The 24,041-nt window shown below is 40.4% G+C and overlaps 1 protein-coding gene across 4 annotated transcripts in view; it reads right to left on the bottom strand.

The window, feature by feature from the left end:
- Positions 1-24,041, bottom strand: part of ap4b1 (adaptor related protein complex 4 subunit beta 1) — a 52,148-nt gene that overhangs the window by 17,056 nt on the left and 11,051 nt on the right. For all 4 annotated transcript variants that reach the window (XM_039800636.1, XM_039800634.1, XM_039800635.1 and 1 more), the window contains exons 6-12: positions 23,550-23,648; positions 17,455-17,566; positions 13,848-13,931; positions 13,564-13,667; positions 4,895-5,102; positions 4,505-4,819; positions 233-379 (exon numbers count right to left, since the gene is read on the bottom strand). In XM_039800636.1, the coding sequence (XP_039656570.1) occupies positions 233-379; positions 4,505-4,819; positions 4,895-5,102; positions 13,564-13,667; positions 13,848-13,931; positions 17,455-17,566; positions 23,550-23,648 (1,069 nt within the window). The remainder of the gene's footprint in view (positions 1-232; positions 380-4,504; positions 4,820-4,894; positions 5,103-13,563; positions 13,668-13,847; positions 13,932-17,454; positions 17,567-23,549; positions 23,649-24,041) is intronic.

Below are 24,041 nucleotides of genomic sequence, written 5' to 3'. Positions count from 1 at the left end.
AAGTCAGAGAAACGGATTTCAAGTCAGACAAAATCAAGTAGAAGTATAGACTGGCATTAACAGAAAAGATAAAATAAAAAAAGTAAATGTGCATCAAATTTGTACTTTAGTACAGATCTCACACCGGTGTTACAGTTTTAACGGAAGGCCCGTTTTGCTCCTGTCAACCACTATTCCTAACCCATGAGGGGGAAGATTTCGGCAGGAGACAATCCCCTTCCATTTAAATCACCTTGCTCAGCATGCAAAGGCTGTCGCTGCAGCCAAAGACGCTCAAACTCCTCCGGGCTGAGAGTCGGCGACAGGGACAAACTGAGGGGGGCGGCGACGCTCGAAGCCAAGACGTCAGCAGAGGAGTCTGTGCACCCGCTGTCTGAGCCTGGAGAAGACAAGGAAGGAAGAAGAGAGGAGGAATGGGAAGACGCAGGGGAGGGAGGAAAGGAAAGAAGGGGGAAAAAAGAAAGAGAGGATAAGAATGCGGCAGCAGGGAGCCAAATGGTGGCCAGAGAGGATATGGTTGAAGTGGGAGGGGGACAAGGAGTTAGGAGGAGTGCCAGAGGAAGAGATTTGTGGTTATAAATGGCACTGCATTCCCAGAAACGGACATTAGCCTTGGGGAAAAACATTTTCTCAGTCCAAGTGGACCAAAATACCACAACTGTTTAATGTAACCCTGTCAGTTCCTACAATTTATAATAATAATAATAATAATAATAATAATAATAATAATAATAATAATATGTGTATGATGGGGGATGCAAGCTCTGATTGACTGATCCTACATTTGGTGTGACAGTGGGCAGGAGGTTCATATACAGGTGTGAAAAAAACAGAATGTGAATATAAGTGCAATAAGCAGAAATTCTGAAAAGGCACATTCTGCAAAATGACTGCTTTTACTTTTGATACGCCAAGTATATTTTGATGCTCATACTTTTGTACTTTTTATTGAAGTACAGTTTTGAATGCAGTTATGACTTTAACTTGTAACAGAGGAGTACCACACTGTGGGTTTGGTACTTGTAATTTAGTTAAAAGATCTGAGTTTTTCTTCCCTACTGCCACCAGCCAATCAACAGTGCCACCCCCAGAGCCGTGCTGCTAGTGTAGTTACAAAACACAGATTTTAGGGGCATCGTGTAGCTCACCAGGTTGAGCATGCGCCCCATGTATAAAGGCTCAGTCCTTAACACAGCGGCCGTGGGCTCAATTCTGACCTGTGGCTCTTTGCTGCTTCTCATTCCGCCTCTCCCTCCCCTTTCCTGTCTTAAGCTGTCCTGTCAAATAAAGGCCTAAAAATGCCCCCCAAAAAAAAAAATTATATATATTTTTTTTTTTTTTCAAGTTTTAAGTGCTCATGATTTTTTTAAATCATGAGCACTTCAACATTTTCATGAGATACCTGAAGAGCCTGCTCCTCCTGTTCCCACTGCTCTACTTTTTGTAAAGCAGGCTTTTTATGCAAAACAACTTGTCAGTCACAGTCTCTATCCTATCTTCAAATGCAAACCACAGATGTACTGGTTTTGCTTATCTAGCAAACGGATGTTTGCATCATTGTTGAGGCCACATTATTCCAGAAACCAGCTGCTCCACAAGTGCTCAGAAACATCACACACCTATACTGCAGTGACTGCAGCACATGCTAGCGCCTCTCGGTTAGGCCGACGTGCACGTGAGTTTTGCACGTGCCCCTTTCCTGAGTGCCCAAACATGAGACGTTTTGTCACAAAGGATAATGTGGCTGAGTGACATGCTGGATGAAAAAAGGTAGAAAAAAACAGACCAGGAGACAGAAAATGTTTGTAAGGGCGTTACAATAAATTCTTACTTTTGGTTTATCTGTAATTGTATTTTTGTTTAAAAAAAAATATATATATATATATATATATATATATATATATATCCATAACGTGGCCAGGTTGGCTCAGTTGGTAGAGCAGACGCACATATACGTGGAGGTTTATGCCTCGACGCAGAGATCAAGGGTTTGAGTCCGACCTGTGACGATTTTTTCCTGCACGTCTTCCCCCTCTCTCTCCCCTTTCTCACCTAGCTGTCCTGTCATAATTAAAGGCGGAAATGCCCCAAAAAAGAATCTTTAAAAACAGAGGGGATCACTGGAGGACGGAAGTAGAGCAGATTTTACAGCTGTGGTCGGCTGAGCCCCAGAGACACAGAACAATGGAAACGGCTGCACAGCCCTCATTCAGATAGATAAAGATAAGGTTGAAATTCGTCGAATTGTCCCTTTAACAGAGTTGTTTGTTCATGTATTTATTAGACTGACAGAGCTAATGGGGAATGAGCTAACCTGCAGCGCTCACAGAGGGGGTGAACGAAAAAACACTGACGCTATGCGCTCTAACGTTCCTAGTAACGTAGTTTTGATTTAGTATGGGGGGGGGGTTGTGTTAAAGATGACTCCAGTGTGTCATTGAACCATAATTTGATGACCGCCCAAAGGTTCCTGGACACAGAAATGGTGAAAAACTGTTTATCTGTCTAACTCCACAGTTCAGTACACAGTTTACAGTCTTTTCACTTTTTCAACGAGTATTTTCTAACATGTATAATGCGTTTACATGTTAGAAAATACTTGTACGTGCATGTATAATGTGTTTGGTCATGCACAAAAGAACGAGATCGGGGGGTACAAGCGGCTAAAATGGGTTCCCTCAGGAGGGCGGCTGGCGTCTCCCTTAGAGATAGGGTGAGATCCGTGAGGAGCTCGGAGTAGAGCCGCTGCTCCTTTGCGTCGAAAGAAGCCAGCTGATGTGGTTCGGGCATCTGGTAAGGTTGCCCCCTGTTCCAGGCACGTCCAGCTGGGAGGGGGCCTCGGCAGTGGTGGGAGAAGTATTCAGGCTCCTCTGGCTCCACCTACAGCCTGTAGTGCGATTTGCAAAAATCCACCGCTCCCTGTTCAGATGCACCAATCAGGGCCAGGGGAGGGTGTCTAACTCATACCTGTCAAGTTTTGGATTTGAAAATAAGGGAAATTTTCCGGCGCCCACCGCGACCAAGCTCCAGTATCCCTTACATTTTAAGACAGGTGTACAAGAAAGCCAAAATCACCACTTGATGCAGAATGCTGAAAACATTTACAATTTATAACGTTGCTTGTCTTTACATTTTATTTTCATTCCACACATTCTTTTCATTTCATATTGCTTTTCTTTTACAGTTTTTCTTTTCATTTCACATAACTTTTCTTTACTCTTTTAGTGAGTTATTGTATAAATTTGTTGCAGACTTTGCATTCTTTAAGACTGTTTTGGAGTGTATTTGTGGGCTGGGCCAGAGTGGTTTACAGAGTGGTTTACATGAGAGTAGAGCGTAAACAGTTCTGTTGTCTAACGTCTTCCTATTCTCTGTAACAATCTTTCATACCATGCTAAACACCCTTTCTCAACTTGCATTGCTATGGGGAATGCATAGTAAAGCCTTCATAAGTTTTGGCAGCGCACCGTCTCTGTCGAAGCGTCCATCATCCGTCTCTGTTTTTTATTTTATTTTTTCCCCTGCGTTGTCACTCATCATCTGACCTCACACACTAAACTCGCGACAATTGCCACCTACAGTACCTGTAGGCTACTGCAGGTGGCAGTTATCGCAAGGCTAGTGACAGAGCTCAGATTGGGAATGTTTTTTTTACTCCGCTCGGACCCGGGTTATTATTTTTTAATAACGCAGGTTAAAATACGGGAGATTTACGGGAAAATACTAATACGGGAGGACGGCGGGAAAGAAGGGTAAAATACGGGACTTTCCCGGCCAAAACGGGATACTTGACAGGTATGGTCTAACTGCGTGTCAATCACTGCTCATGCACACACATTCATTCTCCCTTGTGGGGGGAGGGGCTTAGGAGCCCGTTTTGGGCTTTAGCAGAAAGTGGGGGAGAGACTGAGAAGTTGTCGATGTTCAAATTTTTTTGGCTTAGTCCTGGATCTTCCCAATCCTACCTACAGCACCTTTAAGTAAAAGTGCTAATACCACACTGTACAAATAATCAATACAAGTAAAAGTCCTGCACTGAAAATGTTATTTATGTAAAAGGATGTTAGTATCATCAGGAAAATGTACTTAAAGTATTAAAGGTAAAAGTACTCAATGCGGAAAAATCCTACATTACATACATTACAACATACATTTTAGAAACTGGAAACGATCTAAACTGTTCTGGGTTTAATCGGCTAATCATTTCAGCCGGTCTGTATATTGTTGGGTAGTTTAATTTATAATAAAACATCGTATTTTATAAACTGCATGTGTTTTGTGTGCAAAAATCTTAATTTGTAAAGTAACTAAATAAAGCTGTCAGAGTAATGTAGTGGAGTAAAACGTACTGTACTTCTCTCTGAAATGTAGCCGATTAGAAGTAGAAAGTGGCACCAAAAGGAAAGCCTCATGTAAAGTACAAGTACCTGAAATCTGTAGTGAAGGTGCAGGGCGTGCCTCGGTTTAAAATACTCTACAGAAAGATTTGAACGTCTTCACTCACCTGAAAGAACCGTCTCAGTTTGGCTACAGTCCAGTGTGTCTGAGAGGTCAGTGTTAGGCTTGGGGTCAAAGGTCACATGTTCAGGGCTTCCTCTGCTGGCGGACTCTGTCTCCACGCTGCCCTGCCTCAGGGGCTCCAGAGTGTTAAAGCTGGATGCCCACTGGCTGATGGGCTCCGCGGGGCGGCCAATCAGAACACCCAGGGAAGGGTCTGACCTCCGACCCTGGAGGACCTTTCGTGTCTCGTCTATCCCACAATGCAACAGGCGGTAGTAGAGAAGCGCCTGGTCCCGCACGCACATGTCCGTCTCCTCCTCTGGAAAACACAAGGGTGTTAACAATGTCATCGCTTTTTCTCTTCCACATGCACGCCAAACGCACGCGCACACACCTATGCAGTAGTGCAGCAGTCTTCCAAGCATGTCTTGTGTCTCAGCAGGCCGGCACAAAAACAGCCTCATGGTGGTCGTCAGCAGCTCCATCTTGACGCCCAGAGAGGCCTCGCTCCTCACTCCGTCAATGAACACCTCCAAGGTGTAGGGGGCGCTGGAGATTCGCTCCCCGTAAACGGCCAGCAACCACAGCAAGGCTTGCCTGCCCTAATGGAGGATAATGAGAATGAGCAGAGGATTTAGACTACGTATATAAAAGGCCCAGGACACCCACTGACATCTTTGGGGTTACTCCGGATTAGAGTTTAGAGTCTCTGCCCGAGCCCGAACTTGACCTGACCCTTCATCAAGCATTTGTGTTTTTTTTAATCATTACTTTATTAGCCTAATTGGGTGGAGAGAAAGCCTCTCCAGCTTCTCCCGTAGCTCTGGGTATACAGTATGTCCTGCACGGACTTGAGTGTGAGGTAAACTGTGCTAGATCGTGTCTCCCCCCCAGAGGTGTATAGTCCAGGTGCCAGAAAGTAGAAATCTTGTCCAGCAGCTGTCCCAACCATCACTAAACCAGCTCCTCTACCAGGTAGATGAGCTTGTTAGTGAAAACACCTGTTCTAGATGTAGAGGCAGATCCAAAAACATGGCAGGATTTTTACTTTCTCACACCTGGACTATACACGTCTGCTCCCCCCCATCTGTAGCACTGTTGCGCAACCAGGCCAGATTGTTTCCGATAGTCCTTTAGCAGCAGATACGGTCTCTCCTATATCTGGCGCGTTAGGTGATCGAGACAAGAAAGTATCCTATATGGTTCCAGGGCTTTGATTATAGCATCTTTCCGACCAAGTAGATACAGGAACGTAGTTATAGGAATAGTCCACTTCTAAAAAGTTCTATTAACTACTCTTGCCATTTGCATTCATACTGGCTAAGTGGCCATAGGAACTGACCTTTTGTTATTATAACACAGCCATCTAACCACCACTATGCGGAAAAGGGAAAAGACCCTGCCCTGAAGTAGGAGCTGAAAGTTACAGGAACTTAATAATCCCCAAATTGGTCCAGTCGGAACAGGAGAAAAACAGGGTTCTAGGAACGTTATGTTCTAGGAACTGCAAAAATCCCTCCGGTTGGAAAGCGGCTTATGTTGCTGCCTTTATCTGTTACCAACACTATTTGGCTGGAGGTTTCTTCATTCGGATCCATTTGCGATCCATCATTCTGAATAAGCAAACAGCGCAGTTTACATGCTTTGTCCTTGTTGCATTATTCATTAAGATAATTCTAAACAGATTTCTGTAGTTCAAACAACTCGGAATTGTAGTTGAGAACGTCAGTACTAAAAAAATTTGGGTTTAAATCGAGCTCGGGCTCATAATTCCAGTTAATGTGTCGGACACAACGTGCACGGGGTTGGGCTTGATTTTTTGGGCCCGATCTAAGCTCTACCCTGGATTATCAGTTTTCTGCTCAGGTTTAAAAGGATCCATGCAGAGTTTTTTGGCCTGCTAGTATTGAGTGTGGTGACACGGGTTGACTTCCGCTCTCTGTGTGATGCCGTTCTCAAAATCCCTTCGCTTCGGGAAACAAACGGACAAACTTCGAGGTAGCAAGTTACACGCTGAAAATGGCAAGTTTTAAAGACAATCTGGATCGTGCAACAAGCCAGGCCTGCTTGGTTCTCTTCGGGGAATGATTGTTGGGAAAAGACGTTTACGGCGTTTCCTCTCTAACTGGGACGTTTCGGGACCGATTGGTGGGATAGCTGTGGACGAAGTACACATGGCGATACACTGGTAAGAGCTCATTACGTTTAACCATGTAACAAGCTAATTTAAATAGCTCAGGTTACTGTATTGTGTGAACAGTTAACTTTATTTTATATTGTATGTGGTGTTCCTTCCTGAGACTATTTAGCTGAGCCACCGTCGCTGTCGATTGTAATTGGTTTAAAGAAATGCAAAAAAACCAGAGTGTTTTTTTTCTTCTATCCTAGAATGTATGTGTGGTGTAGACAGACCCAACTCCACAGCGCTGTGGAGATAGGTCTGGCAATGCGAGACTATGACACGGGTGACGTGAGACACAGTCATGCTGATGGTCTATCGCTGTTACTTTGATCAGCATCGGAAGGATGGGAAGAAGACTGTAAGCAAGATAACACGAATGTATACAATGTAGGTTCCAAATTCTACAAAAAAATAAAACTGCAAATGTTTTAAGAGGAAGGCAATGCAATTCAACACTTTTATTAGACCTCATGTATTATATAAGGGTTCTCCAATGTTTTCTCCATTAGCCTTTTAAAATGATATCAGATTAGTAAACAGAAGTTGCCTTTGGAACACTGGATGAATGGTTGCTGACAGTGGGCAATGTAGATATTGCGTTAAAGATCAGCCACTTCTTTCTACAACAGTCGAGAACCCTTTTACAATTATGTAAACACATAATGTCATCTGGAAACTGCTGCCCTGGTTAAAAAAAAAACAATGCAACTGATCTCAGCTGGTATTCTGTCTGTAATGGAGTGGAAATTTCTAAGTGACCCCAAACCTTTGACCGTGTTTTTTTGTGTGTGTGTGTGTGTGTGTGTGTGTGTGTGTGTGTGTGTGTGTGTGTGTGTATATATATATATATATATATATATATATATATATATATATATATATACACACACACACAGTAGGCCAAAAGTTTGGACACACCTTCTCATTCAATGTGTTTCTTTATTTTCATGACTATTTACATTGTAGATTCTGACTGAAGGCATCAAAACTATTAATGAACACATATGGAATTATGTACTTAACAGAAAAGTGTGAAATAACTGAAAACATGTCTTATATTTTAGATTCTTCAAAGTAGCCACCCTTTGCTTTTTTTGATAACTCTGCAAACCCTTGGTGTTCTCTCATTGAGCTTCATGAGGTAGTCAACTGAAATGGTTTTCACTTCACAGGTGTGCTTTGTCAGGGTTAATTAGTGAAATTTTTTCCCTTATTACCGTAATAAAAAAAGCAAAGGGTGGCTACTTTGAAGAATCTAAAATATAAGAAATGTTTTCAGTTATTTCACACTTTTTTGTTAAGTAAATAATTCCATGTGTTCATTCATAGTTTTGATGCCTTCAGTGAGAATCTACAATGTAAATAGTCATGAAAATAAAAAAGGAAATGCATTGAATGAGAAGGTGTGTCCAAACTTTTGGCCTGTACTGTATATATATATGTGTGTGTGTGTGTGTGTGTGTGTGTGTGTGTGTGTGTGTGTGTGTGTGTGTGTGTGTGTGTGTGTGTATATATATATATATATATATATATATATATATATATATATATATATATATATATATATATATATATATATATATATATATATATATACACAGTGCCTTGCGAAAGTATTCGGCCCCCTTGAACTTTTCGACCTTTTCCCACATTTCAGGCTTCAAACATAAAGATATAAAACTGTAATTTTTTGTGAAGAATCAACAAAAAGTGGGACACAATCATGAAGTGAAATGAAATTTATTGGATATTTCAAACTTTTTTAACAAATAAAAAACTGAAAAATTGGGCGTGCAAAATTATTCAGCCCCTTTACTTTCAGTGCAGCAAACTCTCTCCAGAAGTTCAGTGAGGATCTCTGAATGATCCAATGTTGACCTAAATGACTAATGATGATAAATAGAATCCAGCTGTGTGTAATCAAGTCTCCGTATAAATGCACCTGCTCTGTGATAGTCTCAGAGGTTCGTGTAAAGCGCAGAGAGCATCATGAAGAACAAGGAACACACCAGGCAGGTCCGAGATACTGTTGTGGAGAAGTTTAAAGCCGGATTTGGATACAAAAAGATTTCCCAAGCTTTAAACATCACAAGGAGCACTGTGCAAGCGATAATATTGAAATGGAAGGAGTATCAGACCACTACAAATCTACGAAGACCCGGCCGTCCCTCTAAACTTTCAGCTCATACAAGGAGAAGACTGATCAGAGATGCAGCCAAGAGGCCCATGATCACTCTGGATGAACTGCGGAGATCTACAGCTGAGGCGGGAGACTCTGTCCATAGGACAACAATCAGTCGTATACTGCACAAATCTGGCCTTTATGGAAGAGTGGCAAGAAGAAAGCCATTTCTTAAAGATATGCATAAAAAGTGTCGTTGAAAGTTTGCCAGAAGCCACCTGGGAGACACACCAAACATGTGGAAGAAGGTGCTCTGGTCAGATGAAACCAAAATCGAACTTTTTGGCAACAATGCAAAACGTTATGTTTGGCGTAAAAGCAACACAGCTCATCACCCTGAACACACCATCCCCACTGTCAAACATGGTGGTGGCAGCATCATGGTTTGGGCCTGCTTTTCTTCAGCAGGGACAGGGAAGATGGTTAAAATTGATGGGAAGATGGATGGAGCCAAATACAGGACCATTCTGGAAGAAAACCTGATGGAGTCCGAAAAGACCTGAGACTGGGACGGAGATTTGTCTTCCAACAAGACAATGATCCAAAACATAAAGCAAAATCTACAATGGAATGGTTCACAAATAAACATATCCAGGTGTTAGAATGGCCAAGTCAAAGTCCAGACCTGAATCCAATCGAGAATCTGTGGAAAGAACTGAAAACTGCTGTTCACAAACGCTTTCCATCCAACCTCACTGAGCTCGAGCTGTTTTGCAAGGAGGAATGGGCAAAAATGTCAGGCTCTCGATGTGCAAAACTGATGGAGACATTACCCCAAGCCCGACTTACAGCTGTAATCGCAGCAAAAGGTGGCGCTACAAAGTATTAACTTAAGGGGGCTGAATAATTTTGCACGCCCAATATTTCAGTTTTTATTTATTTAAAAGGTTTGAAATATCCAATAAATTTCGTTCCACTTCATGATTGTGTCCCACCTGTTGTTGATTCTTCACAAAAAATTACAGTTTTATATCTTTATGTTTGAGGCCTGAAATGTGGCAAAAGGTCGAAAAGTTCAAGGGGCCAATACTTTCAAGGCACGTAATATATATATATATATATATATATATATATATATATATATATATATATATATATATATATATATATATATATATATATATATATATAGTTTACTTGCCAACTGTCATGTGCAAAATAATTGTTTTTGTGGTTGTTAGGAGCCGAACCTGAAATTGCGATCAAAATGTGATTAATTGCACAGCCCGAGTCTGTGGTGTGGTGAAGTGGAGCATGGCGTATTTGGCAGTTCAGCGTGCTGAGATGCTTCCATTAACATAATGGCTACCGAAGTAGAAGTAGAAAAAAAGGTATCGAAATGGTACTCTATTGGTATCAGTACCCCTGTTATTGGTAGTGGTATTGATTATTTTATTTTTTTTTTTATAAATGATACCCAGCTCACCCTAGCTGCAACCCTTCTCAACACACAATCCACAAACTTGTTGCTGAACTTGTCTGAGCATTCTGAAACATTCATTAACTATTTGCTGAATTATTTCAGGCATTTCTTGGCATGGTTGCTGCAAAGAAAATGATTCTCCTGGACTGGAAATCCCCCACCTCCCCTTGCTTTCGAAAATGGCTCAACGAAAGGATACGCTTCCACAATTCTAAAACACAAAACTGCTTTCTGAGCATTTGGGGACCATTCATTGACTATCTTAAAGACATGTAATCCTTTTCTGTAGAGATGTGCTCTTGACTATATTGCAACTTTTTTTTAACACCTGGCCATGTAGATAACAGCAATATTACATTCATCCAAGACACACTTTTAATTTATCTGGCAGCTCTGTTGTTCTTTGTTATTCTGTTGTTATTTGTTCTGTTTTATTTTGTTTTTTGTTCTCTGTCGCTGTGCTTTGTTTACATAAAACCTGAAAAATTTGAAAATAAAATATAAAAAAAAATATTGCACATTACGTAATGTGTGGAAATATGTGGACACACGTACAAAACAATTACTAACCCTATTTTTACATTACAAAAGAGAGCAATAAGACTCATTAACAGAGCAGAATATCATGAACCAACAAACGGATTATTTAAAAACTCACACACACTTAAATGTAGAGACTTGGTGGAGTCCAAAACAAGGCAAATAATGTATAAAGTCAAAAAACAGGATGGTTCCAGAGAGATGTATATCAGCAAAAGGAGTAAACATGTGGAATCTTTTAGATGAGGAAATGAAAATGTGTAACAAGCTACAAAGATAAATAAAAAAATATATATATTAAAAAAAGACGCTAAACAAATATAAAAGTGAGGCATGTATATGAATGGCAATATATTGTTTTGTTTATTTTGTTTCATATCTTCTGCACGTAATGTGTGTTAATATGTTATATGTGTATAACATACAGAAATTAATACCACAACATTTGGAAAGACTGAGGGACCTAAGAACAAAATATAAATCAAATAGAATGTAAAAAGGGTAAGTGTAATAAGCAAATGCTTCAGTCTACACTTTTTTCAGTTAAGATGACGCTGTATGAACTAAGGTGACACTTTGTTTTTTACCATTTATGTTATGTATGTGATGTGTATCTATGTGATCTATGTGAAATAAACAAAAACTAAACTAAAGTGAAAAAAAAGAATGAGCATTCTCTCTCACAACCTGCTCATTACAGCTCATTACAAGCCCTGTAACAATTGCAGTCTCTTTCAGTGACATTTTGCAGGTTAACCACATCCACCACATTTACAACACAATACTGCTGTTGGCTGAAAGCTGCATTTTCAGTATGTTGTTCGCACGCCGAGAGGTGAAAAGAGGATGTGTAGTGAGTAGAATAAACACGTAGACTTGTTTGTAACTAAAAACTGATTATTAAAAAGAAAAAGTTATTATTATTAATAATGCCGGATGACTATAGCATCGAGGAATTGTGGACTGGGTGTTGTAAATATTTTTTTAAGATTATCTTTTGGCCATTTTAGGCCTTTATTTATACAGGACAGCTGAATACATTAAAAGGGGGAGAGAGAGGGGGAATGACATGCAGCAAAGGGCCGCAGGGCAGAGTCGAACCCGTGGCCGCGGCATCGAGGAGTAACCCGTTACACGTGTGCGCCACTTTTTTTTTTTTATATACCGTTTTTCCTTCTAGCTCACAGTAACACACCCTTAGGCCTCCTGCACACTTTCATTCATTCAAACCTTTATTTAACCAGGAAAAAACTCCTTGAGATTACAAATCTCTTTTACAAGAGGGTCCTGGCAAGTGGCAGCAGCTTGGTTTCAATAAATACAAAGACAATAACGAAATAAAAACATAGACACACTTTCACTCATCATATTCAAACACCAATGTCATCATAAAGAAAATCTGGGTCCTAAATCAATTTAAAAACAATGACAGACAGACTGCCTTTCTGCAAGATCTTTTAGAAAGCCTTTAAAAGAATAAAGTGAGACCAACTCCTTCAACTGTAGCTCATTCTGAAGCTGATTCCATGCAGATGGTGCTGCAAAATTAAAAGCCTTTTTACCAAAGTCAGTGGGGGCTTTAGGGACTGACAATAAAAACAGATCCTGTGAACGCAAGTGATATGTCCCTGCAGACCTCGGGAGGATGTAAGCAGTCAGATAAGGAGGAAGTAATCCTAGTACTGCTTTATAAATAAAAAGATGCCAGTGCATCCAACGCCTAATTGAGAGGGAGAACCACTCGACCCGAGAGTAAAGCAAACAGTGATGAGTATGAGATTTTAAGTTTGTGATGAATCACTGGCTGAGTGGCGTGTCCGTTTTTATTTCGGCTCCCACGTTGACAGGTTAGAGCTTGCACACTGCCTGCGGGACGCGCGCGTCCCAGTGGCGTCCTGGGCGTTGTAGGTTTTGTTCAAATTTGAATTGAATTTGAATCAATGAACTGGAAAATCACTACAGACTGAAGATGCCATGCATACGCTTTGTTTTTCAACTGCCCCCCCCCCCCGCTCGCTTCAAACCAGTGAGAAGAACACACACAAAACACCACACGTTGAAAATAAACCAAACTGTTACAACTTTGTTCATGTAAGACCACATCACTCATCACAGAAGCTGATTGAGAAAAATGCTTTTCAAGGCCTTCAACCCTTTAATATATAAATAACACTCTAAAAGGAAGCCTTCTGCATAATGAGAACTTCTACTTGTGATACTTTTAAGTACATTTTGCTGATAATACTTTTACCAAGTAGTATTTTGATTGCAGGAATGTATTTATCCACCATTTGCAGTTTCTCAGTGCCCTATTGTCATAGTGTTTACAACCATTATAGAGCAGTTTGTTTGCATGTGTGTGTGTGTATTTATGTGTATATGTATATTTTCAAAAATGTATGTCTGTACATAGTATCAAAATGTTGAAGTTTACCTTGTTCAGCTTTGTTGTCCTTGTTTTTAGCCGTATATATGTCTTTTTCTGTGTGTATACTTTGAGAGCGACAAAAAGCCAGAATCAAATTCCCTTTATGTGTTCACACTTACGTCATTAAAGCAGATTCTAATTCTGATTAAGATTCAGAATTTTAATTGTAAAAGGAGTAATTTTTAATTATTTTTTTTTACACGTTAGGGGGTACTACTACTCTCACTTAAGTCAACAATGTGTTTTATGACATGGTAACATTTCTACATCCAAGCAGTGTGTGGACGATGCAGCGGCTTTGGTCTGACCTGGCTATCCTGCAGCGTCTCCTCGCAGCCCTCGAGAGCCAAACACACAGTGTCGCTACACTGAGGACACACCCAGACCAGGTCACGCATCGTCTGCACCACCGCTGAGTGTTAGTGGAGGAGGAGGGAGGTGGGGGAGGAGACATAAAGTGAGAGGGACGGTTGTTGTGGAGAAAGAATGTGGAAAAACAGGTGCCAACTGAGAGCCTGTCAAATCAAATGCAGCTGCACACTGGCTTTAAGTACATGTACGCAAAGTGTTAGTTCAGGGAAACAAGTTTTACCAGAAGTGATGTGCTCCTGTTTGAGGCCGAGCAGCCCAGTGAGGATCTCCAGACATCGGTCGCTGTAGCTCCGTCCAATACGACCTGCGCCCAACCCACACAGGAGAACACACATGAGTAAGACTATGACTTTAATACAGTACAAGCCCGACGCAGTTAATGACACGTACGTTTGTTTGTGTGGAAAGCTTTTATTCAGCAACTGTAGGAAGGCATTGGGAAATGTCAACAGATGAGCGCATCAGCGCACACGGGGCAACAAGCGCACGTTAACACAGGCGCGCACCTACATAATAAACTGTTTTAAATTTTAAATGTTCAATGCCTTATTGCGCTGATGTGACCGAGCCCGACACGAACCTGAACATCATTTCTAAATATCTGTCCGAACCCGGCCCGGCGGTGGTACCCGACAGGTCCCGACGGGCTCGGTTCGGGTATCCATCCTCTAGACTTTAATCATAGAAAGTCTATCAGTGGCACTACTACTACTTGGTGATAAGGTCTTAACATTTTTATTTCATTAGCACTCTAAACATAACACATATTCTGCCTTAAAACCCCTATCTTTGGGCGCCTGGTTAGCTCACCTGGTAGAGCCGTAATATATATATATATATATATATATATATATATATATATATATATATATATATATATATATATATATATATATATATATATATATAGGTTTACTCCTCGACGCAGCGACCGCGGGTTCGACTCCGACATGGGGCCCTTTGCTGCATGTCATTCCCCTTCTCTCTCCTCTTTCAAGTCTAAACGGTCCTATACAAAGAAAGGCCTTAAATGCCTAAAAAAATTAAATAAATAAAAAAATCTTTAAAAAAACCTACATTTTTAGAATCCCAAAGACTTGTTTTAAATTCAAATTAAAGCTGCAAGCGGCGAGGAACGGGCCCTCCCAGCAAGTCATCGGGGGCAATAGCGGGAAGCCGGTTACCGGTAACACTTCCTGTTTCCACCATGTGGCGCTAGAGAACACACACTAATTATGTCATGTTGCTGCTCCTCATGTGTAGACCAAGGGGGTAAGCTTCGCTTCAGAACTCGAACCTCCTATGGCGCCATTTTGATGCTACAAAGAGATCACCTCCCGTTAGCATTCCATTGACTGCCATTCATTTTGAAGTCACTTTGACAGCAAATAACTTTACATCTGAAGCGTTTAAAGACTCTATTTGTCCGTTGTTTATTTCTAGGCTCCATTACCTTGTATCTCACGTTATGGCTCCGTAGCAGACATTTTTGTAAAAATAGGCTAACGATTGTGTCATAACCACGCAACTTACTGTCACATAGTAGAAGAATTACAGATTACAGAGAAGCTTGCAGGTAGTTTCGACTTACGTTAGCTGTTTAGGTTTAATTACTAATGTTAACTAGCATGTTAGTTAGCAATAATTAGCCTGTGCCCATGTTATCTCCTTACATATACCTACGCTCTCTGCAAGACTGGGAATGATTGAGATTTCTCTTGGCACAACTACCAGAAGACTTACAACTTTCAGACGTGAGCAACTTTCAGGTTGCATTTACGTCTCTCTCAGTTGGAGGCTGCGCAGTAACGCTCAGCGCTCACCGGAAAAGTGCTTCTAATATCATTCACTGGTCTCCGTCCAGAGCAACGGGATCTGTTGGTTCAGTTTATATACTGTGTATGGTGTAGACCACCATGTCAATTTCATGTGAATCGGATGAGGTTTGTCACTTGGGACTGACTTCCTGTTTTCAGTAGGCGGCGCTATGACCACGAGTCAATACGGACGTGTAGATGTCTCCGGGCCCGGACTCTTATCACGCATGTGAAGTTTCAGGCAGATTGAACGCGGTAAAATGAAGTTACAAGAGCTTCCGGTGGGAATTTTACACATCTCATTGTCACTGCTTTAGCTGAATTATCTTTTTTTTTAAATCCCTTCAGTCCTTTCTATCTCAGTGTTAAGAATAATTATGCTTGTTTGTGGGTTTAATTTATCGCTCTTGCTCGTTGGACGCTGTAAATTAGGGCAACCTCTCACTTACGTCATTTTACAAGACCTGGGGTCCCTTTTTAAATTACATTAAGGGTTTATCTTGTGCACCTATAAATGGCAATGATACATCATTTTCACTTAATAGGAGGATCTTTGTAGGGGAATTTATTTTATTTTATTTATTTATTTTTTAAATTTTTTTTTCTTATACCATGTTAGGGGTTAAGTAATGGACAATATCTTACTGTATACTGTTTATGATGTTTTATTCTGTATTGTCATTGAAAACCAATAAAAAGATTTGGAGTAAATTAGGGCAACCTCAGTGTCTCACGAGTTAAAATAAAAGGTCATGATACGGAAACATGCAAATTTCCCACCTCGCCACGTCAATACGGTTTCACGAAAAAACACAAAAACTTTGCAATTTGTCATCGTGGAAGTCTTGACATTGCTGACCCAATTTGAGAAGGATCTGTTGAGTCCTCTGGAAGGAGTTTTTGAAAAAGTTACCTGATAAGGGCCTACAATGGTTTCCACGTGACCTATGACATCACCATTCGAGCTACTGACTACTCATTTGAAAATACCAGACTGTGTCACATCTGAGGGGGCTGATTGTTTTCCTTATCATCCTCTAGTAGTGGTTCAACGCGCGTGTAAGGAAATTAACGTTGAGGTTTGCAGTACAGAGGAGTGAAGTGAGAAAGGAAATGAATCGACGAGCACCATTTGGAGGGAGCAGAGCCAGGTCATATTACCACAGAAACATGTCGTCTGACTCATAATCTGCCTGAGGTTTACCGGTATTAAACACAGGGGAGGATACAAAATGAGTCATCCTATTAGTGTGAACAAAATGTTTGTGAGTATAAGGCCTCCTGCACGCTGCCTGCGTGGCGTGAGCGTGGCGTTTCTGTTGCGTGTCAGTTGCGTGGCGGCTGCGTGGCGTTTTCCTATGTCTTTGCACACCAGAAACCAGCCTTGTCTGTACACATGGATGTTTCCCATTTCCCCTGCACTCAAGCAGTAGCATACTTCATGTTAAACATAAATATACACTGATCTGATTACAGCAAAGACAACGTCGGCAGTATTGACGGCAAAATAGGCTCCAGAATATTTTAGTTCTGTATTGACAGGTGCAATATTAGAAAACCGATAATTATTATTATTATTATTTTTTTTTTTATTACATTTATAACTGCATTTATGTCAAAACCTAGAGCCTTTCAAACATCAAAATGTCATTTATTAAATGTATTTGTGTCAAAGTGACATATAAACATCTTTTTTGTATTCTATTCTGCCTGGAAACGCTTCCAACACGCCAAAATAGGTGTCGGTCCTATTTCTAGCATGCGCGCGTTTTCGGCGCGGCTCGAGACTCTAGCCTCAAGCTCTAACCTGTTAACGTGGGAGCCAAAATTAAAACGGACACGCCACGCAGCCAGTGTGCAGGAGGCCTAAGGGTGTGTTAGTGTGAGCTAGAAGAAAAACAGTATATCAAAAAAGTGACTGCCTGGAAGTGTTTGTCTTGCAAACGAGACACTGAGCCATGACATTATGACTCTGTGTGTGTGTGTGTGTGTGTGTGTGTGTGTGTTTACCTATAGCTGAGATTGCAGCCTGGGCAGTGTCGGCGTTGACATCAGTGCAGTATCCTTTCAGCTCATCCAGTAGCATTGCTACATTCTCATCATTCACCAGCTCCACCAGCACCTGCAAACACAACAGTACTGGCTTTACTCTTATTAAAGTAGCTTCTGGCAGTACAGGGTAGAAACTGTGTGGATATCGCTGCATGTTAAAAGGGGGGGGTACACCAGCCATTTAGAACTGCACTACAGTTCCAGTTAGGAAAACGTCATTGCCGAACAAGTGGCCTGACAGGATGTGCAGGACCGCCGCTGTGTTAGAGGTTTGAGTATGCATTTGTGAGTGTGGTTTCTGGAAAGGGGAGAAATAAAATAAAGTAAAACAACAACATATCACAACAAGTGATCAAGTCATAAAAGGGTGCTAAATGAAAAGTAGTCCTGGACTGAATATTGCTATAGAGACAGAGCATATTTAAGTCCCGCCCCCACCGTCTGCTAGCAAACCACAGAAACGTGCCTAAAAGCTGCTGTGAGGAGATAACAGACTCTGTGCAATAATGACTGTGCATATGTTTTGTAATCATTGGTCCCTATGTTTCTATTTTTTTTCCATTTAAGTATTTATTTATATCATGGGTAATATGTGTATTTATAGTATGGGTAATGTGTAGGTGGTCATGAGTGAGGAGTGTGGGTGTGAGGTGTGTATATATATTGCCTGGTTGCCATTATTTGAGCTGACCTCAAACAAACATGGCAACAAATAAGAGTTCATTTGATGTGTTTCCAGCTGGGTAAATAATGGGGATGGGAAAAATAATTGATTCTTAGATGCATCGCAATTCTCTCTAGAACGATTCGATGCAGATACGTTTTTTTTTATTTTCATTTTTTTAAATGTGTTGATTTTTATTTAAAAGTGACCGTCTCCAGATAAGTACAAATCAGAAAACAGAGTGACTGAAAGAGGATGGGAAAATAGACAACAACTTAGAGTTTAGGCAAGAGTGCAGAAAAAAAGAAACACACAGAAATGGGCAAAAGGAAAAAATAAATAAAAAATTGTATATATACACATGATCTAATACGAATTTATACCAATGTAGTGGTAAGTAACAAACCACAAACAGTACTTTTTCCTTTAAAGAATTTTCTTTTTTACTTACATACAATAATTAGGCAAAACACATATAGGCTGTTCATCTACTTCATCACATTACATCTGACCACCTCATGTTTCATGTTCCAAGAAGCTAATTATCCACCTTTAAAAAGGTCCCATGACATGAAAATGTCTCTTCATGAGGTTGTTTAACATTAATATGCGTTCCCCCAGCCTGCCTATGGTCTCCCAGTGGCTAGAAATGGTGATAGGTGTAAACCGAGCCCTGGGTATCCTGCTCTGCCTTTGAGAAAATGAAAGCTCAGATGGGCCGATCTACCTCCCCTATCTCTGCTTTGCCCGCCCAGAGAATTTGGCCCACCCATGAGAGAGAGAGAGAGACATCATGGCTTTCAAACGAGCAAAGTGGCAGTTGGTCAAGGCCACACCCCCACCCTCCACCTTGCCCCCCCCCTCTCCTCCTCCAATAGCTACAGACACAGAAATGGCACATCCTAAGGAAAGCTCATTGTGGGACTGGCTCTAGTGGCTGTAATTCTGCACCAAGGCTGAATTTCGGGAAAGAGACTTCAGATACAGTTGGGGACACTAAGGTCTAAATAAAAGAGACTTCAGATACAGTATTAGGGGACCACTAAGGTCTATATAAAAGAGACTTCAGATACAGTATTAGGGGACCACTAAGGTCTATATAAAAGAGACTTCAGATACAGTATTAGGGGACCACTAAGGTCTATATAAAAGAGACTTCAGATACAGTATTAGGGGACCACTAAGGTCTATATAAAAGAGAATTCAGATACAGTATTAGGGGACCACTAAGATCTATATAAAAGAGACGTCAGATACAGTATTAGGGGACCACTAAGGCCTATATAAAAGAGACTTCAGATACAGTATTAGGGGACCACTAAGGTCCATATAAAAGAGACTTCAGATACAGTATTAGGGGACCACTAAGGCCTATATAAAAGAGACTTCAGATACAGTATTAGGGGACCACTAAGGCCTATATAAAAGAGATTTCAGATACAGTATTAGGGGACCACTAAGGCCTATATAAAAGAGATTTCAGATACAGTATTAGGGGACCACTAAGGTCCATATAAAAGAGACTTCAGATACAGTATTAGGGGACCACTAAGGCCTATATAAAAGAGACTTCAGATACAGTATTAGGGGACCACTGAGGTCCATATAAAAGAGACTTCAGATACAGTATTAGGGGACCACTAAGGTCTATAGAAAAGAGACTTCAGATACAGTATTAGGGGACCACTAAGGTCTATAGAAAAGACTACTTCAGATACAGTATTAGGGGACCACTAAGGTCTATATAAAAGAGACTTCAGATACAGTGTTAGGGGACCACTAAGGTCTATATAAAAGAGACTTCAGATACAGTATTAGGGGACCACTAAGGCCTATATAAAAGAGACTTCAGATACAGTATTAGGGGACCACTAAGGTCTATAGAAAAGAGACTTCAGATACAGTATTAGGGGACCACTAAGGTCTATATAAAAGAGACTTCAGATACAGTATTAGGGGACCACTAAGGTCTATATAAAAGAGACTTCAGATACAGTATTAGGGGACCACTAAGGTCTATATAAAAGAGACTTCAGATACAGTGTTAGGGGACCACTAAGGCCTATATAAAAGAGACTTCAGATACAGTATTAGGGGACCACTAAGGCCTATATAAAAGAGATTTCAGATACAGTATTAGGGGACCACTAAGGCCTATATAAAAGAGATTTCAGATACAGTATTAGGGGACCACTAAGGTCCATATAAAAGAGACTTCAGATACAGTATTAGGGGACCACTAAGGCCTATATAAAAGAGACTTCAGATACAGTATTAGGGGACCACTGAGGTCCATATAAAAGAGACTTCAGATACAGTATTAGGGGACCACTAAGGTCTATAGAAAAGAGACTTCAGATACAGTATTAGGGGACCACTAAGGTCTATATAAAAGAGACTTCAGATACAGTATTAGGGGACCACTAAGGTCTATATAAAAGAGACTTCAGATACAGTATTAGGGGACCACTAAGGCCTATATAAAAGAGACTTCAGATACAGTATTAGGGGACCACTAAGGCCTATATAAAAGAGACTTCAGATACAGTATTAGGGGACCACTAAGATCTATATAAAAGAGACGTCAGATACAGTATTAGGGGACCACTAAGGCCTATATAAAAGAGATTTCAGATACAGTATAAGGGGACCACTAAGGTCCATATAAAAGAGACTTCAGATACAGTATTAGGGGACCACTAAGGCCTATATAAAAGAGACTTCAGATACAGTATTAGGGGACCACTAAGGCCTATATAAAAGAGATTTCAGATACAGTATTAGGGGACCACTAAGGCCTATATAAAAGAGATTTCAGATACAGTATTAGGGACCACTAAGGTCCATATAAAAGAGACTTCAGATACAGTATTAGGGGACCACTAAGGCCTATATAAAAGAGACTTCAGATACAGTATTAGGGGACCACTGAGGTCTATAGAAAAGAGACTTCAGATACAGTATTAGGGGACCACTAAGGTCTATAGAAAAGAGACTTCAGATACAGTATTAGGGGACCACTAAGGTCTATAGAAAAGAGACTTCAGATACAGTATTAGGGGACCACTAAGGTCTATAGAAAAGAGACTTCAGATACAGTATTAGGGGACCACTAAGGCCTATATAAAAGAGACTTCAGATACAGTATTAGGGGACCACTAAGGTCTATAGAAAAGAGACTTCAGATACAGTATTAGGGGACCACTAAGGTCTATAGAAAAGAGACTTCAGATACAGTATTAGGGGACCACTGAGGTCTATATAAAAGAGACTTCAGATACAGTATTAGGGGACCACTAAGGTCTATATAAAAGAGACTTCAGATACAGTATTAGGGGACCACTAAGGTCTATATAAAAAAAGACTTCAGATACAGTATTAGGGGACCACTAAGGCCTTATATAAAAGAGACTTCAGATACAGTATTAGGGGGCCCACTAAGGTCTATATAAAAGAGACTTCAGATACAGTATTAGGGGACCACTAAGGTCTATATAAAAGAGACTTCAGATACAGTATTAGGGGACCACTAAGGTCTATATAAAAGAGACTTCAGATACAGTATTAGGGGACCACTAAGGTCTATATAAAAGAGACTTCAGATACAGTATTAGGGGACCACTAAGGCCTATATAAAAGAGACTTCAGATACAGTATTAGGGGACCACTAAGGTCTATATAAAAGAGACTTCAGATACAGTATTAGGGGACCACTAAGGTCTATATAAAAGAGACTTCAGATACAGTATTAGGGGACCACTAATGTCTATATAAAAGAGACTTCAGATACAGTATTAGAGGACCACTAAGACCTATATAAAAGAGACTTCAGATACAGTATTAGAGGACCACTAAGGTCTATATAAAAGCATCCAAAGAGCACCATGTCATGGGACCTTTAAACATGACTGAGCCTCTGACATGGAAGATTACTGGGAGAGAAGGTGACTTTCACAAGCATGTTTAAGGCTTAAGCATAATAAGGGACAAAATTCCACTAATTAACCCTGACAAAGCCCACCTGTGAAGGTAAAACCATTTCAGGTGACTACCTCATGAAGCTCATTGAGAGAACACCAAGGGTTTGCAGAGTTATCAAAAAAAAGCAAAGGGTGGCTACTTTGAGGAATCTAAAATATAAGACATGTTTTCAGTTATTTCACACTTTTTTGTTAATTACATAATTCCATATGTGTTCATTCATAGTTTTGATCCCTTCAGTGAGAATCTACAATGTAAATAGTCATGAAAATAAAGAAACACATTGAATGAGAAGGTGTGTCCAAACTTTTGGCCTGTACTGTATGTCAAAATCTAAGCTTTGTCTAGCTGCTTTGTCTAGGAAGTGATTAGCAAACTCAGATTTATACTGTATATTTATTTTTTTAAATCACGCGTGGAAATGTACATGAAAAGATTGTTGCATCGAGATGCATCGATAAGCTGTTTAGAATCGTGAGGTGCCAAGAGATTCCCACCCCTAGTAAAAGTGTCTACTTCAGCAGCCCAGGGTTTCACTGTCAGAAACAAAAATCATGGAAACAAAGAGCTGTTGGGCAGGTTCTTCTGTTTCAGCTTGTGGGAGACCGTATTTGTTGCTCACTAAGCAACATGATGACAGAGAGGTGCCCATAGCGGCTCTCCTCTACAGCTGCAGCAGTGCGTTTGACAGCTCTGGTGAAAGTTATGCTGGAGTTGTCACGAGTTTCACCCAGCTTTTCTAATTTGATGATTCACATGAAAACGTTTGGATGGAGACATGCTGTTGTAATAGCAGCGTCGGTCCTTTCAGGAATAGCTCAAGACCATAAGAAAGCTACGTTAATTACCAGTCTTGAACCACATTTTCGGTACATTAGGTCGGCCTACACAACAGTTTAGAACAAGGTATTTAAAAGAGTCTATGCGCGGCAGAGCGAGAGGTGAAACATGGTTTCAGCAAACTATTTGAAGATTAATTGACACTCCCTGCTAACAATTGCATCTTTTCGATGGTCAGCCATGAACTAGAGGCATGAATTTAGGTCAAGTTGCAAAGCCAAACACAACAGCACCTGCTGTGTGGCATAAAATGATGAGAAATGGACAAATTAAATCGTTAATCGCAATTATTTGTATGACCGTTAATCATAAAATGTCATAACCGTGACAGCCCTAACTGTACTGTCTGCCAAAATCAATCTAGCCTCCCTCTGTTTAAAGCTTTTTTGTTTGTATCATTTGTTTCAACTGTAGTCTGTCAACATAACATAACTTTTTTTTGCAAATCAGAAAACTGTAGCCTGTGCAGCTGTGGTGAGAGTAGAAAAAAACAACACATAAAACTATTTTAGAAGACAAAAAGAACTTGAGTGTAGAAAAGCAACATTCAGTCAAACAGGACAATCACCTGCATCTTCCTTTGCTTGATGTAGGCCGGCTCAGCGTAGCCACAGAAGAAGCGTTTGTAGTGCGCCCCCATCAGGCCAGGGAGAGAACGCAACAGCAACTAGAGAAAGACAAAGACGCCATCTCATTTCCCAAAATGTTATTCACACATCCATCTGACAAGAGATTTCCACTGACAAAGAAACAAATGGACTCGTAGAAAAAAAAAGTGACTGATGTATTATAGTATATATAGTATCAAAAGCTGCATTACCATTACATTCTGTAATACTTTTCAGAGTTCAATGTTAAGTCTTTTGTTTGTTTTTTCCTATGTCCGGTCTGGCAAGTGAAAATAAATTCTACTTACCCAAAGTCAATTTTTACTGGCCCCTTTACAAACAAGTTTTTTTCGAATTATAAAAAACTTCTAAAAAAACCCATCAAAAAGTTTTTTAAAAATTGAAAAAAAAGTCAAACTTTGAAAAAACAACACTGTCAAAAGCATCGGAAA

Source organism: Perca fluviatilis, chromosome 5 (genome assembly GCF_010015445.1).
Source record: "Perca fluviatilis chromosome 5, GENO_Pfluv_1.0, whole genome shotgun sequence".
NCBI classification, from domain to species: Eukaryota; Metazoa; Chordata; class Actinopteri; order Perciformes; family Percidae; genus Perca; species Perca fluviatilis.
The sequence above is the reverse complement of the archived record's forward strand: the minus strand, read 5'-3'. Positions and strand labels throughout refer to the sequence as shown.